Raw genomic sequence first — 14,471 nt, 5'->3', positions numbered from 1 at the left:
TAGCACGTAATGCTCCCGACTGAATTTTGAAGAGCTTATAGCTGACCATACCTCGTAAGCATTTCTAAACATAAGGTTGAGGAGAAGGGCGCGGTGCAGTGCGCATGTGCGGAAATGTTCAGACGTTTAAAGTTTTGGTCTGTGTTCATAGTTTTCATTTCTAAACCAGATCAACAATTGTTAAGGAAGCGTCCACTTAAAACGTCTGTTTGATCAAACATGCGCGCGATCAATCCGAAGTATGCTTGTAAAATGTTTTATATGCTTTGGGTGTTCCTTTAAGATAATTTCATCCTAGCCCAAACCTCCCGTAGGACAATGGGGCTTGGCAGCGGGCAGGCTACGAACTCGGGTCCATTAACTTAAGACCATCGAACGACAGTCCAGAGCGCATACCAAACTATCAGGTAGTCATTCTATGCATTGTGAAGACTCTCAGCAGACGTGTACATAGTAATGGTATAGACATGTGCTTAGCATTAATATTAGCTATTTAGCCTCTTGTATGCCTATATCAAAAATGATTGAATAACACTTTTAAAAACTTGTTCCTTAAATGTTGTCCATTTTCCGCCACTCTGAAGAGTATTTCAACAAATATAACATCCTGTCGTGTAAAAAAAAATGAACATACCTCACACACACACCTTTTTTCCTACCAACCCCCCACCTCAAACAATTCTATTCTTTTCAGGATTTGAACCTCCCACACCCATTCTTGGATCAAGTTGAAACTTTGCACAATTATTCTTTGTTGAAGACAAAGCCTCTTGTATGCCTATATCAAAAATGATTGAATAACACTTTTAAAAACTTGTTCCTTAAATGTTGTCCATTTTCCGCCACTCTGAAGAGTATTTCAACAAATATAACATCCTGTCGTGTAAAAAAAATGAACATACCTCACACACACACCTTTTTTCCTACCCCCCTCCCACCTCAAACAATTCTATTCTTTTCAGGATTTGAACCTCCCACACCCATTCTTGGATCAAGTTGAAACTTTGCACAATTATTCTTTGTTGAAGACAATACATAAATCATTTTTTTAAATTAGTCAATTAATTACTGGTTATTATTATTTTGTTTGATACCAATAAGGGAAATTAATCCTTCAGTATTCACATACATGTCTAAATATGTTGGGTTTTGTCCACTTGTAATTGTACACATTATTTCTCCCACACCCATTCTCAGATCAAGTTGAATCTTTAAACAATTATTTATTGTGCCTAACAAAACATGAATCAATTTGAAAATTTACCAATTAGTTTAATTAATTGTTGGTAATCAATTATTTTGTTTGATATCAAAAATGGGAAATAACTTCTACATTAATGAGAGATATAGTTGTGAGTGTGGAGTTCTAGCTCTTAGATAACCTATGATGTTTTAAAAGGATTTTTTATATTTTGCTTGTTTATGTTATTGCTTCTGTTTTTTTTTTGAAAGAGTGATTTCTGTCACTGTGGATCAACAATAGATTTCAAGATTGGAGCGAGGCATGGCCAGATTACCACAACATCTGGATCAAGACCAAAAGATGGGCTGATATACTCTCTGACTATAGATGGAAGCATAGTCCCTGATTCTATGCAAGACAATGAATGAAATGGAAAGTGCATCATTGCTGCATGTTGCTTCAACTCTCACAGAGATTAATTATATTTCATACATAAAAAGAAAACTATAAAATAGATCTAGGTCTATAAGTTATTTGTTTCTAGATCTATAAGTTATTTGTTTCTAGATCTGTAAGTTATGTGTTGCTATTGTTCCCACATTTTTTTTATTTCTTCTAAAATCTTTGTACTAAAAAAACAAACTTCATGTAAACTTTAATAAAATATAGAACAAAATAATTACTTGTAATGGCAATCTATTGCTCTTCCCTGCTATTTCAGATCAAAACGAGATTGGAGATTTATGTGTTAGATAAAATATGTGAACAGACATGTTTACTCTTTCCCTATTTTAATTAGTGTACTGTCATAACGTTTTGTTAAGTTGACACAGACACATGCTATGGTGAATTACACATAGACACATGCTATGACTGGAATACATTCAATATTGACTGTTTGTTCCTCTTTCACATTGTTTTGTCATTAACTGCCACAGAAAAAAACATTTTAAGTGACAGTGACTTTTAGTTTTATAAACATGTCAAACTTATCATGGAACCTGGACACAGAAGCACATTATGACAATCATTCTGTTTTGAATCATTTTCAGACCCTCTCAAACTTTGCTTACATAAGTAGCCAAATATAAACTAACGTTAAATTAACTTTACATTATTTTTGACATGTTATATTTAATATAAATGCTTGTCTTATAGATTTTCTTGGTATTTTAGATTCAAAGAATGATAGATCTAGAAAACACAAACTTTATACCCATCAATATCTCAATCTGAATCAGTTCTTAAGTTTTAAAGTTTTTTAAAGCAAATTGTAAAACCAATCAAGTGTACATTTGGCAACAACATATTTGTTTTCAGCTGAAGTAAATCTTCAACCTGTTTCCTTACTCAACCTGGTGAAAGGTTTTGCAATGTTTACCCAATCAATCAATGTGATATACATGTTTTATTTTTGTCTTGTTCTTCAAAACATTGTTTACTTTGTACTTGCAGAGTTTCATTAGAATCATAAAAAAAAATGAAAGAAACAATATGACTTCATATGTTGAAAAAAACTCTTTTATTGTATAAGTTTCATGTATTTTTATGCTTATACTGTTTAACAGCTTGCAATTTAAAAGGATCTATTTCTGTATGGTCCTAATTATTTGTTGGACTGTTTTACTTAGAATTACTAACGATGCTTTATTTTGCAGAAAGTATCTTTCACTTTGTACATAAATGATCTATATTTTAATATTTAAAATATATTTATTTAAATAGTTTTTATTCCAAACTTTTCAAGGGTGCAAGGGGCCCATTTTTTTTTATTTAAAAAGTTCTTACATACTATGACTCAAGTATCCAAATATCAAGTTCTTACAAACTATGACTCAAGTATCCAAATAGCGTTAAAATATTTCATAACTGCATTCAAACCCAATGTAAAAAAAACATAAGTTTGAAAGATATTGAAATTATGAAATAACATTTGTTTTTCTACTTTCTTCTAGTTGTTTCCCATTTATATTGTACCATTTCATTTTTTCACATTAATTACTTCGCTTTTATCAAATGTTTATCTGAATTTTTTTCGTAAGATAATTGTAAGTTGTACAATCTCATTTAATTACATGTTTCTGATTACTGTGCATTTGGTACATTTAGCACAAAATTTTAAGTATAGAGAAGCTTCATTATATGAAACATATTTATGATGTTTCAACAATTGTTCTTTTTTCTTTTCCTGAAACCAGAATTTAGTAAGATTTTAAATTTTATATGGTAGATAAGATTATCACATTACTACAAATGATCCATTTTGACCTACTTGTAATTAATAATTGGAAAAAAATGTATATATGGCAGCCACTTAAAAATCTTGACAATAACAATTTGAGAAATTGTGTCCAAATGGCTATTGTCTAGGGTTAATTACATTTTCTTTATATGTTTTTTGAACAAATAAGTTTTTCTTGGGGATAAAAGTTTCAATAATTTTAATAGCTTAATTAAAATTGTATCTATTTTCACTAGATTCTAAACTAACCATTGATACTACTTTGATACCATTCTATGTATGAATGGTAACAATAATTATAACAGACAGATGCAGACAGCAGGAATAATTTTCTGGTCTTCAAAAATTGAAATAAATGTTTTTTACAAGTTTTTTTTTTTAAAATAATATGCACTTAACAACAATAATTGTAACTTAGAAAGAATTCAAAATAAAACAAAAATATTTTTTTTAAACAATCTTTTCTTTGAATGTTTCATGTTTTGAATCAAGCTAAATTTGGATTATTTGAGGAAATTTTAAGAACCAGATTGAACAATACAAAACAATTGAACTTTTCATAAGAACAACATAACTTGCAATAAGACAGTGACAAAGCTAGACTTTATTGTGATAAGACACAAATTGCTCATAAAACTGACATGGCTGGACAATAGGCATTTCTATTGCAGTGTACACATTTGTAACATGAAATATAATGAGTTCAAGTAATAACAGATGCTTGGGCACACACAATATAACAATATAAAACTTTTACATTTCAACTAATGTAATTAAATATACTTATAATCTATCACTAAGCATCTATTTAAAAATATATAGGGTTTTTTTTTCCATTGGTTGACTCTTTTTAAATATAACTTTAAAAAAAAAGTATGCATGAAAAATATGAACATCTATATTAGCTGGAATGCTTTTTTATGATACACAGACAATTAAAAAGCAAGAGTTAACTCTTCAGCACATATGAATGCATTTGTTGAATCTTAGCTACAGTACATTGCAAAACATGTCAAATCTAAGTGTAGTGAACTAAAAGATGTCCACCTCTGTTATGCTACATGAGGAGGTGGCTAGATAGTAGATAAATTTACTGAAATTACAAAACTAAACTGGAGTTGATGCTTCAAAGCTTTGATTTTGTGTGCAAACAACTATTACATACTGAGCACATGAAAAAAAATACTGAAGTAAAAATTCCCATTTAATCACTTTGCTTCATTATTCCATAGGGAAGAGCTTAAACAAAAGGTAAGTAGGTGGCTGTCCTAAAAACTCAAAATTTTAAACTCATGTTCCTCCTAACAGTCAAAATTTGGATGGCTGTCTGGTCATGTGGCATGCGCTCTGGACTATTGGTCCCATGTTCAAACCCTGGCCGCCACCATCCCCTGCTATCCTGCAGGAGGTTTGGGTTAGGAAGTAATAATCTTTTATTCTGAAAGGGACATCCAAAACACGTAAAACAAACAAACAATACATTTTCTGATAAACCCTTTATAAGACCACTTTCAAGCAGCTTAATGATACAAAAATCTCTTGAACGTGTCTATGTCAACATCGTTCGTCTTCAAATATCAAATGATAATTTCTGAGCAATCTACATGCTTACAGAGGCCAGCCTAGTAAATATTGATCAAAGATCACTCTATGAACACATTTATTGTATTATTAGCTTCATTACAAGAACATTGCAACCCCCCATCACAGTTATTTAAGTTATTAGCTACATCGAAATGAAATATAAATTGCTTCCAACACAATGACTTCATAAAGCATGTTTCAAAGATTCAAGTGAAACATGTTTTAAAAAAAAAGACAGGACAAGGCAGGTTTAACAAAAAGATCTAATAAACCAAAATGAATGCTCTGTCAAATATCAAAATGGAAATTAAAAAAAATATGGATATGATATTGAATGGCTCATGACATTTCAGCTGACAACTAGCCCTAGTACTAAGAAGATTTTTTAAAAATCCAAAATGCACATTAAAAAATGTCAATCCAAAAGCAGCTTGAAAAAACAAAATAAACACAAATTTCAAAACTTTGGAAAATATATTTTTTTAATATTTAAAATGTGAACTCTAAATGTTTTTTTTTGTTTCAATAGCTACCTTTACTTTAACTTTTTTTTTAACAAAGAAAGGGTTTCATGTGGTCACTTTCATTCTATTCTGTTTTCCTTTTTTTCTTTTTTGGAGGGAAGGAGAGGGGTCAACTTAATTAATAAATATCATACCAAGTAAAATATTTGTCTTAATTCAAATTGGATAGTAAAATTCTTTCTAGATCAAGGATCTGATTCTATGCAACTTGATATATAACATTTTGTCCAGAATCAGTGAGTTTAATTTTTAATGTTCTTGATACAAAAATAAAACACCTTTTTTATTCTTTAAAATAAATTAGTAATTTATGAAATAAAAACAAAAAAAAGAGGGGGGGGGGGGCATTGCCAACAATCGAAGACCAAATTTTGTATTTTCTGATTACCAATAAAAAGTTATACAAGTTTCATCATAAAACGATGATTTACTAAGTGGGCAAATAAAATGATAGAAATAGAGCTTGAAAATAATCTTCAGACTAAGACTTGTGAACAAAAATCTTATTATAACATCAAATGTCTGTCTGGTTACTTTTTTTTTTGACAATTTTGCTTTAAGGATCAATGAAGTTTTTATTTTCTTCCACAATTTGTCTTTTATATACTCCATCCATGACATTCAAATAATTGTTTTTGTATCACTTTGTAAATACTTAAATTAAAGAAAAGAAAAAAAAAATCACATAGAAAAATGTCTTGTGTAATCATATTCAATGGTTGGGATGATTGCTTGGACAAACTTGAGAAAAATCATGAGATACCTGGGAAGCTAGGTTAAAGAAAGTAACTAAGACAAATATAATCTTAAAGAGATTCAACAAAATATTCCTTAACAAAATTCGAGATACTCAAAGTTAACTACCAATGAGTTGTGAAAGAACATTATTTTTACAAAGCGTATATCAACTCACTCTGTCTGGTACAAATTTTATACATATTATTTAATTCACATTTTTCGGATCAAGTTGAGACTTTGCACAATTATTAATTGTCAAAAACAATTCATGAATCAATAAAAAAATTACCCAATTAGTTCATTAATTAGTGGTAATTCATTAATTTTGTTTAATATGCTCTATATTATAAATCTTGCAGTATTGAGAGATGGCAGTAATTGATGGTTCTTTCCCTTAGCTGAGCTTTGTTGTTTTTTTTAAAGTATTTCAATTTTTAGAATAATTCCCACAGCAGTCAATGTTGGATCGTCAGCCAAAATTCTTAAAGGTAATAAGGAGTAGATATGGAAAACTTACAGTTTTACAAATACAGACCACTTTGTGAGCCTTCAGTTCAGAGACTGGACAGATGTTACAGCTTGTGGAAGCAGGAACAAATGGATGACTGCCTGGACATTAAATTAAAGCTCTGACTAGTTATTGTTAGTAACAGGATGAATAGTCTTACTTATAGTGCTGCTCAGACATTGAGAGAATCAGAAAATGAACTGTGCCAATACTTTCTCATGAGAAATCCAATCATGTGAAAATAAACTTCCAACCATAACAAAAGGATACATATGAACACCTAATTCTCCACCTCCTTCTGCTACTGTCTGGATGATCTTCTTCATAACATCAGCATGCCTGAAAGAATAAAAAATAAAAGCTTATGCTACAAGACATTTGTAAGCTTATTTGTAGTATTCACTCAAACTGATCTTTATCAACATTCGGTTTTAATGTTCAGACTAATCTCATTATATTTTTTTTACTAGTTGACATAACAAACCTAAATGTGAAGGATAGCATCACCAATAGTCTACAAGTTGACAAATGTGATTAAAACCTGTCTTTATAATCATCAGAAGATACAAATCATATAACCTAATGCACAAGGTCAATACACTACTGCCAACTGTCGAGATGACAAATAGAGGTGTGGCCTCTGCATTTCATGAGATCACTATTAACTTACCAATCATACTATCATTTAGATCAATCTTTAATAAAAGTCATCTGTTTATACAATTACTTCTGAACAACTTTTAAGAAAAGGAATAATCTCTTTGAGTAGTTTTAAGCTATTCATGTCAAGATTATGCCAGTTTTATTGTTTCCTATCAATATGGTTAAGATCTATTTCATATTTTTTGTAAGCTGTTTTATGTAATATATATATATATATATATATATATATATATATATATATATATATACATAGTTAAAATACTTTTATTATGAGTATTTGAACTAGTCCATATTAGAGTGGACAAAGAAAACGTTTTAGGGACACCCACAAAGCTTCTCTGAAAACCTTCAGCATTGACCCACCCACCTGGGAGACAGAAGCACATGATAGAGCATCATGGCATTGTGCTGTGAAAACTGGCACACAAATTGCTGAGGACAAGAGAAAAGCACTGGCAGAATAAAAGTGCCAGAGAAAAAAAAGCAAGGTCAATTACACTAGCTCCAGCTGAAATAACCTGCACAGTGTGCAGCCGAACATTCCGAGCTCACATAGGTCTCACCAGCCACATGAGGAGGCACAAAACCCCAGTGAGAAGCCCTCATCCCCCTGGATGACAAAAGTGGTCATCCTGGAACAATGATGGATGAACTATATATATATATATTTATATCTATCTATGCCCCTCCGGACAGAATGGCTTGATCAGTCACACCAGATTCTGCCCCATCTCAAGACGTAACCAAAGCCAGTGACTCATCTGGGCGCGTCCATTGTCTTCCGAGACAGAAGGAGCCATATATATATATATATATATATATATATATATATATATATATATATATATATATATATATAGAGAGAGAGAGAGAGAGAGAGAGAGAGAGAGAGAGAGAGAGCTCTACTGAAGTCTTATTGTATATATCATTGGTCATATCTAACAAAGAACTTCTATAGAAAATATATTTATTAAGATTGTGTTTGAAACTTATAGATCAACCAAGCTGCCTGGTCGTGCGGTTTGCGTGCTGGACTGTCGTTCAGATTTATTGATGGTCCAGGGTTCAAACCCTGCCCGCTCCCATCCCCCGTTGTCCAGCGGGAGGTTTGGACTAGGAAGTAATTATCTTCAACTTTGAAGGGACATCCGAAACATGTAAAACATTTTACAAACAAACAGTAGAGTATTCAAGTATAATCAAATAATATCAGAACAATCTGTAAACCTTTGACACTGAACATCAAGTAGCCATTGTTTTCACTCAGTTCTTTTTATACAGATATTTCTAACAGTGAAATGTTTACTGCTAAGTACCAAACCTGTTGAGCAGTGATAAAAAATATTTGTTTACATACTAAAGTGACTTTTGGACCACTGTGTATTATTAATGAATAACATTACACATTCCTGGATTTATTACAAGCTCTATAATTATGCTTTAAGGGGGCAAAAACTCACTTGCAGGGATGGACTGAAGCCATGGGTGGGCCAGGTAAATTTGGGTGTGCTTCCATAGTGACTGTCTTTTTAGCATGGTCCTGGCTCAGGTCATCATACATTTGTTCTACAGTCAAAGGTTTCCTGTTCTGTAAGAGAAAATAGCACAGACTAAATTGAAGTTTCAATATTTCATATTTAGCTTTGATGAAGTACAAACATATACATAATCAAATATTGTCCACATAAACACATTTTTGTAACAGTGTAGCAGTTTGTTTTTAATTCAATTTGAGTTATTAGTGAGAAAAAAACAATGTTTTCTTTCAAAAGTTGAATCTGAGATGTGTGACTTAGCTGCCTATAAAGGAGACTCAAGTATGAAACTCAACTTGAGCTGAGTTGTGTTGGCTTGAGCACCTAATGGCAACACAGAAAACTTCTCCCAGATACCCCCCCCCCCCCCACCACCAATTGAAAACTGAGCATATTATAAGCATGAAAGATATGCTATACAAAAGCATTTTTTTTTAAAATTAATTTCAGTAATGACAGATATTGCTGTAATGCTATATAACAAAACTAAGTTTTCATTTTTCAACACCTATTCACTCCAAGCATTTTCAGGGTCCTGCACTACTTTACAGCTTTTGTTTAGAAACACAGCAGTATTTATATCCTTAGAGCTTAAAGAAGATATATAAATAATACAAAGTTAGATGAAGCAGAAGTGCATGAATATTGTTAGCAAATGTACAAGAACTTTTCTTGTCTATTAATGTTTTGAATCAAGAAAAAAAGAGTTACAAAGAAAGGAGCATGCCTCATCATATCCAAAGAGCCAGAGTCTAGGAGTTTGGTAATACTTGTCATAAGTTATATTTAAGTCATAAGTTCTTGTCTGAATAATACCACTGTCTCCAGCCGAGGCACCTTCTGTTGAAATATCTTTCTTTACTGGAACAGATATAGCTGACTGTAATATAAAGAAAGAATGTAGGTCATAAGCAGTGTGCAAAACATTGTTGTCAGCACAGGGAAATTAACAAAAAAGTTGAATTAAATTTCTTGATTGAGAATGATCTAATCTATCTGATGGTTGTGTGGTCTACTTAGTAATTAGGATAACTCATTGTTTCACCTCATCTTGCTCCTCCAGCATTCCACTCTCTTCAAAAGCTTCCATGTCTTCTGCCTCTTCATCATCATCGTCATCATCATCGTCGTCTTTCTTCACAGCTGTTTTTAATGAAGATGTTGCAGAATCCTTCAATTATAAACATAACATTTTCAATTATAAACATAACATTTTTCAATTATAAACATAACATTATCAAAACATATTCTTTTTAACCTGAAATCTCTACAAAAATAGAAAAATGTCAAATTACCATGAAATCTGTATGATAATAAAATAGGAGAAAAGATTAAGAATAAATATTTTTAATGGAAATGAAATAGTTCAGAGAATTCAGAATAAAAAGAAATTATTCAGAGTTCACTTAGGCAAAGTTTCATACCACAGACCACCATGTACAGTAGTACTACATGAAAGATTGATTAGTGAAAAAAAGTTAAGAGGTCCAAAGTCACTTAGTTATGATAATAAATACACTCAGAACTTTGTGCACTGGAAAAAATTTTTTTTCAGTTAAGCTGAGATGAATACAAAATTAATGCTATAAAAAAATCATAGACCAATGAGCAAAGTAATTACAATTAAAAGCCAGGTGATATTTAGGAGCAATAAAAGTATACTGTTTCTCATCAAAACTTGCCTTGTTTTCTAAAGTCATTTCTCCCATGTCATCTTGTAGAGCATTGACAGCTGGCTCACCTAAATGATAAATAATATATATATTTTTTAAAATATAGTCATCAATATCTAAACATAAACATGAAAAATGCACAGCTATGGATGAAAAAATAATGAGGGTCTGGTGAGACCTAAGTCTGCAACAAAATCTCTTAACAAGCAAAATAAAAAAAAATCTTTGAAAAAAAAAACATCAAAGCTTATCTAAGGGGAACAACTCTGCACTTGCAACCATATTTCTCAATAATATATAAGTTATTTCCCTTATTCAATATATTGAATGATTTGTCTATTCACATTTTGTTAGGTACAATAAATGATTGTTGTTTTTTTTTTAACTTGAGCTGAGAGTGGGTGTGGAAGAAATAATGAGTACACACATTTAAGGGGCTCAAACCCTACATACTTGGCCATATCTAATACTGAAGGATTCATGTCCCTTGTTGGTATCAAATGAAATAATTAATTACCAGTAATTATTGACTAATTGATTAATTTCCTTATTAATTCATGCCTTCTCTATGCTTATGAGTAATTGTGCAAAGTTTCAGCTTGATCTGAGAATGGGTGTGTACATAATTTTTACCAGTGTATAAACATTGTAAAAATATAGGCCACCGTTTAAAGATGAGTGCCCTTTTGTATGTTTGAATGAGATTCCTAGACTCCAGCAGGACTTAAACTGAAACTCTACAAACCTTATTCCATTAGTATTCATCCCAATAACAAAAGAGATGAATTACTGTGCCAAATGTTTCTGACATCAGCACACTTACTATGACATCATCACACTTACTATGAGGTATTTAAACTTAATATGAGATCACGACACTTACTACAACATCTTCACACTTACTAGGAGAAATTCACACTAACTATGACATCATCCCACTCACTAGGAGGTATTCACACTAACTATGACATCATCCCACTTACTAGGAGGTATTCACACTAACTATGACATCATTCCACTTACTAACATAGTGATGTGTGTCTACCCATCCTCCATCTTCATCTTCCTCCTCTATCACTTTCTCTTGCTCCTCTTGGTGGTTGTCCATTTGTTTGACTCTTTTGTAGCATGGTACTAAAGAAATGTTCACAATTAAAAAAACAAACAAACATAATCTTTGGGTTCCAGTGGTTGATCACTGTGATAGAATCTACAGGTAATGGTAGATAGATATAAAAACTTAACAATCATGATGTATGATTTCACTTAAAGGAAAACTTGTTGCTCATTCTGCCAAAAAGTCTACAATATTAAGAAAGAAAAATAATTTTTATATGACTCTATCAGTTCCTAATTATCCACTGAACCATCACCCAAAAAGATCAACCAAGCTAGCGCAGATGATTAAATTACAGCTTCTGCATGTAACACACGTTTCACACAATTTTGAGTAAGAGGACACTGAGACTCACCATTTCTTGTGATCAGAAACTGTTTATCTTTCGGGAGGTAGGCCTTCACCTTGCTTTCATCTCCAGTTGACCATTGCCAAGTTGGACAATGATGAACCAAATGATCCCCTGCTGCCACAAACTTAGAATTTGAAACAAAGATGTTTTAATTCCAACAATATTCGTCTAATTTTGAAAATGAAAACATAATAGTACTAGATTTTGTCATTATCTAATTTGGTATTAAATTGCAATCAAGACTAAAATCTATTTCAATCTTTTTAAATGTTTGAAGAATTATTTGCTTCTGTATATCAAAACTTGTTTAGATTTTTAGTCTCTGCAGCCATTCAACACACACACACAATTACCTCCTCAGGAGTTATGACACCAGTTTCTTTAAACTTGGACTCCTTAAGAATAAAATGAGATTCATCATCAAATATTGTATATATCTCTATTGTCAATATTTATCCAGACATGGAGCAATCAAGAGAAACAAAACAACCTTCAAACAAAATTAATACTGAATGTCAACAGTCAGTTACGTCTGTTTATTATTTCTGTGTAGAAAATGAATATTGGACTCATTTTGAGCTTTATACAGACCATGATATAGCCACCTTGCCACTAGTACTATACTATATTGTCTAGTTCTACTTTAAGAGAATTGTAACTGATTTAATTAAAACAATTATTATTATAAATATCATTATTATTTATTAGCACTAATCCACTATCTATAATTCTATATCAGTATTACTTAGACTTAGTATTAGATAGATGACAAATGATATTGATAGTCAATAGAGACATAGAGATTAGTATGAATACTATAAAACTATAATAAATAGGTCTAATTATAAATAAATTACTATTCTAGATTTAATACTATAGACTATAATTATAGTAGTATTAGAAGCATACAACTTACAAGTATAAGTATCACTGTATAAGTATAGAGTATAGTGTATAAAACTGTATTGTATGTATCAGTCAGTCACAATCAGTCAGTGTAGTCAGTCACAGTCAGTGTACTGTGTAGACTCTACACTGTTTTTGGATGTGCTAAGAGTCAGATACGGTCGGTAGAGAGAGTGACTCAGAGTCTACAAGTAGAATATAGATCTAGTAGAATCTACTACTTGAGTTTGAGTTAAAGTTAGAGTGGTAGATCTACCTTTAAAACCGGCGTTAAATATTCAGCTACTCCAAGGGCAGTACCTTTAACTGAATTAATTATGCTCTGCATTGTAAAAACTAGACCCTTTAAGTCTCTAAATCTAGATATCTAGATTAGATCTAGTCAATCTAGACTCTAGCAGCTAGCTAGACCTAGGCAAACTGGACAGTGGAAAATATTTTGTTTTGGAAAAATCACAAGAGAATGACGAAGACCAAACCGGAAAAGAACTTTTGGGTAACTCCCCCTTTTTTAATAATATATAATTGAGGTCAGATCAGAAATGCGTATTATATATTTCATTTATATTTATTTAGATACACATTTGAAACCAAAAGAAAATCCGCTGCCGAGGATAAACGCAGACGGCGAAAAGAAAATCTAAATCGACCACCAACGGACAATAATATGGTTATGCTTGCCCTGGATGTGGCAAAATACGTAGGTCACAGCTGGGGATGCGCAGCCACGGGAAATATTGCATTTCTCACTAATCTTCGAACTCGAAGACAAGCCTTATTATTATTATTATTTCATATAGAGTTAGGCTATATATTTGGATTATTGGATATATATATATATATATATAATTACTGTAAAGTATCTCTCACAATTTCCGATTAAACAATAAAATAATTGCTTGTTATATTTAATATTTATTATAGGTCTTTAAAGACCAACTTAGGCGCCAACTTGCCTTAGCTGACATAGAAGAGAGCACCTGGTTGCTATGCGGCTTCAGAGCAAGACAGCTGGAGGTAACTCACAAAGGGGATACACATTTGAGAAGAAAATCCGCTGCCGAGGACAGACGCAAACGGCGAAAAGAAAATCGACCACCGGCGGACAATAGTTATGCTTGCCCTGGATGTGACAAAATATGTAGGTCACAGCTTGGGCTGCGTATAGACACGGGAAATACTGCATTCCTCATTAATCTTCGGACTCGGACAAGCCTTACGTACTTTTATAATAGGTTTACACAAAAGGGTGGTGCTACTCTCGGAAGAAATTAGACATTATGGGATCCCCAATAAAATAATAACCATAATCAAGAACCTTTATGATGGTTTCACCTGCCAAGTAACCCACTGTGGCAAGCTGTCAGAGGAATTTCCAGTCACAACAGGAGTCAAACAGGGATGTCTTCTTTCACCACTCCTGTTCCTTCTAGTACTGGATTGGGT

General features: G+C 32.1%; 2 protein-coding genes across 3 annotated transcripts in view; one reads left to right on the top strand and one right to left on the bottom strand.

Annotated features, from left to right (window-relative positions):
- The window catches only part of LOC106056404 (uncharacterized), a 33,715-nt gene extending 28,099 nt beyond the window's left edge, over window positions 1–5,616 (top strand). For both annotated transcript variants that reach the window (XM_056012249.1, XM_056012250.1), the window contains exon 5: window positions 1,453–5,616. In XM_056012249.1, coding sequence (XP_055868224.1) covers window positions 1,453–1,611 — 159 coding nt within the window. In that variant the 3' untranslated portion in view covers window positions 1,612–5,616. The remainder of the gene's footprint in view (window positions 1–1,452) is intronic.
- LOC106056397 (ubiquitin-like-conjugating enzyme ATG3) lies at window positions 4,010–13,556 on the bottom strand. Its single transcript, XM_013213125.2, has 10 exons — window positions 13,282–13,556; window positions 12,473–12,514; window positions 12,123–12,243; window positions 11,674–11,784; window positions 10,660–10,718; window positions 10,023–10,148; window positions 9,705–9,857; window positions 8,903–9,030; window positions 7,050–7,118; window positions 4,010–6,296 (listed from the first exon to the last, which is right to left on the bottom strand). The coding sequence occupies exons 1-10, from the start codon at window positions 13,351–13,353 to the stop codon at window positions 6,215–6,217; spliced, it is 963 nt and encodes a 320-aa protein (XP_013068579.1). The 5' UTR covers window positions 13,354–13,556; the 3' UTR covers window positions 4,010–6,214.
- Between the last annotated feature and the right edge of the window lie 915 nt (window positions 13,557–14,471).

The sequence above is a fragment of the Biomphalaria glabrata genome, chromosome 15, assembly GCF_947242115.1.
Source record: "Biomphalaria glabrata chromosome 15, xgBioGlab47.1, whole genome shotgun sequence".
Classification (NCBI taxonomy): domain Eukaryota; kingdom Metazoa; phylum Mollusca; class Gastropoda; family Planorbidae; genus Biomphalaria; species Biomphalaria glabrata.
The sequence above is the reverse complement of the archived record's forward strand: the minus strand, read 5'-3'. Positions and strand labels throughout refer to the sequence as shown.

Bases quoted from the DNA above. Each gene is read 5' to 3' on its own strand.
- LOC106056397 (XM_013213125.2), bottom strand. From the start codon at position 13,353: ATGCAGAGCATAATTAATTCAGTTAAAGGTACTGCCCTTGGAGTAGCT. The intron at 11,785-12,122 runs GTGAGTCTCAGT...ACATTTCTTTAG, and splicing joins GTTTCTGATCACAAGAAATG to TACCATGCTACAAAAGAGTC. The intron at 9,858-10,022 runs GTGAAACAATGA...TTTATATTACAG, and splicing joins TGCTGGAGGAGCAAGATGAG to TCAGCTATATCTGTTCCAGT.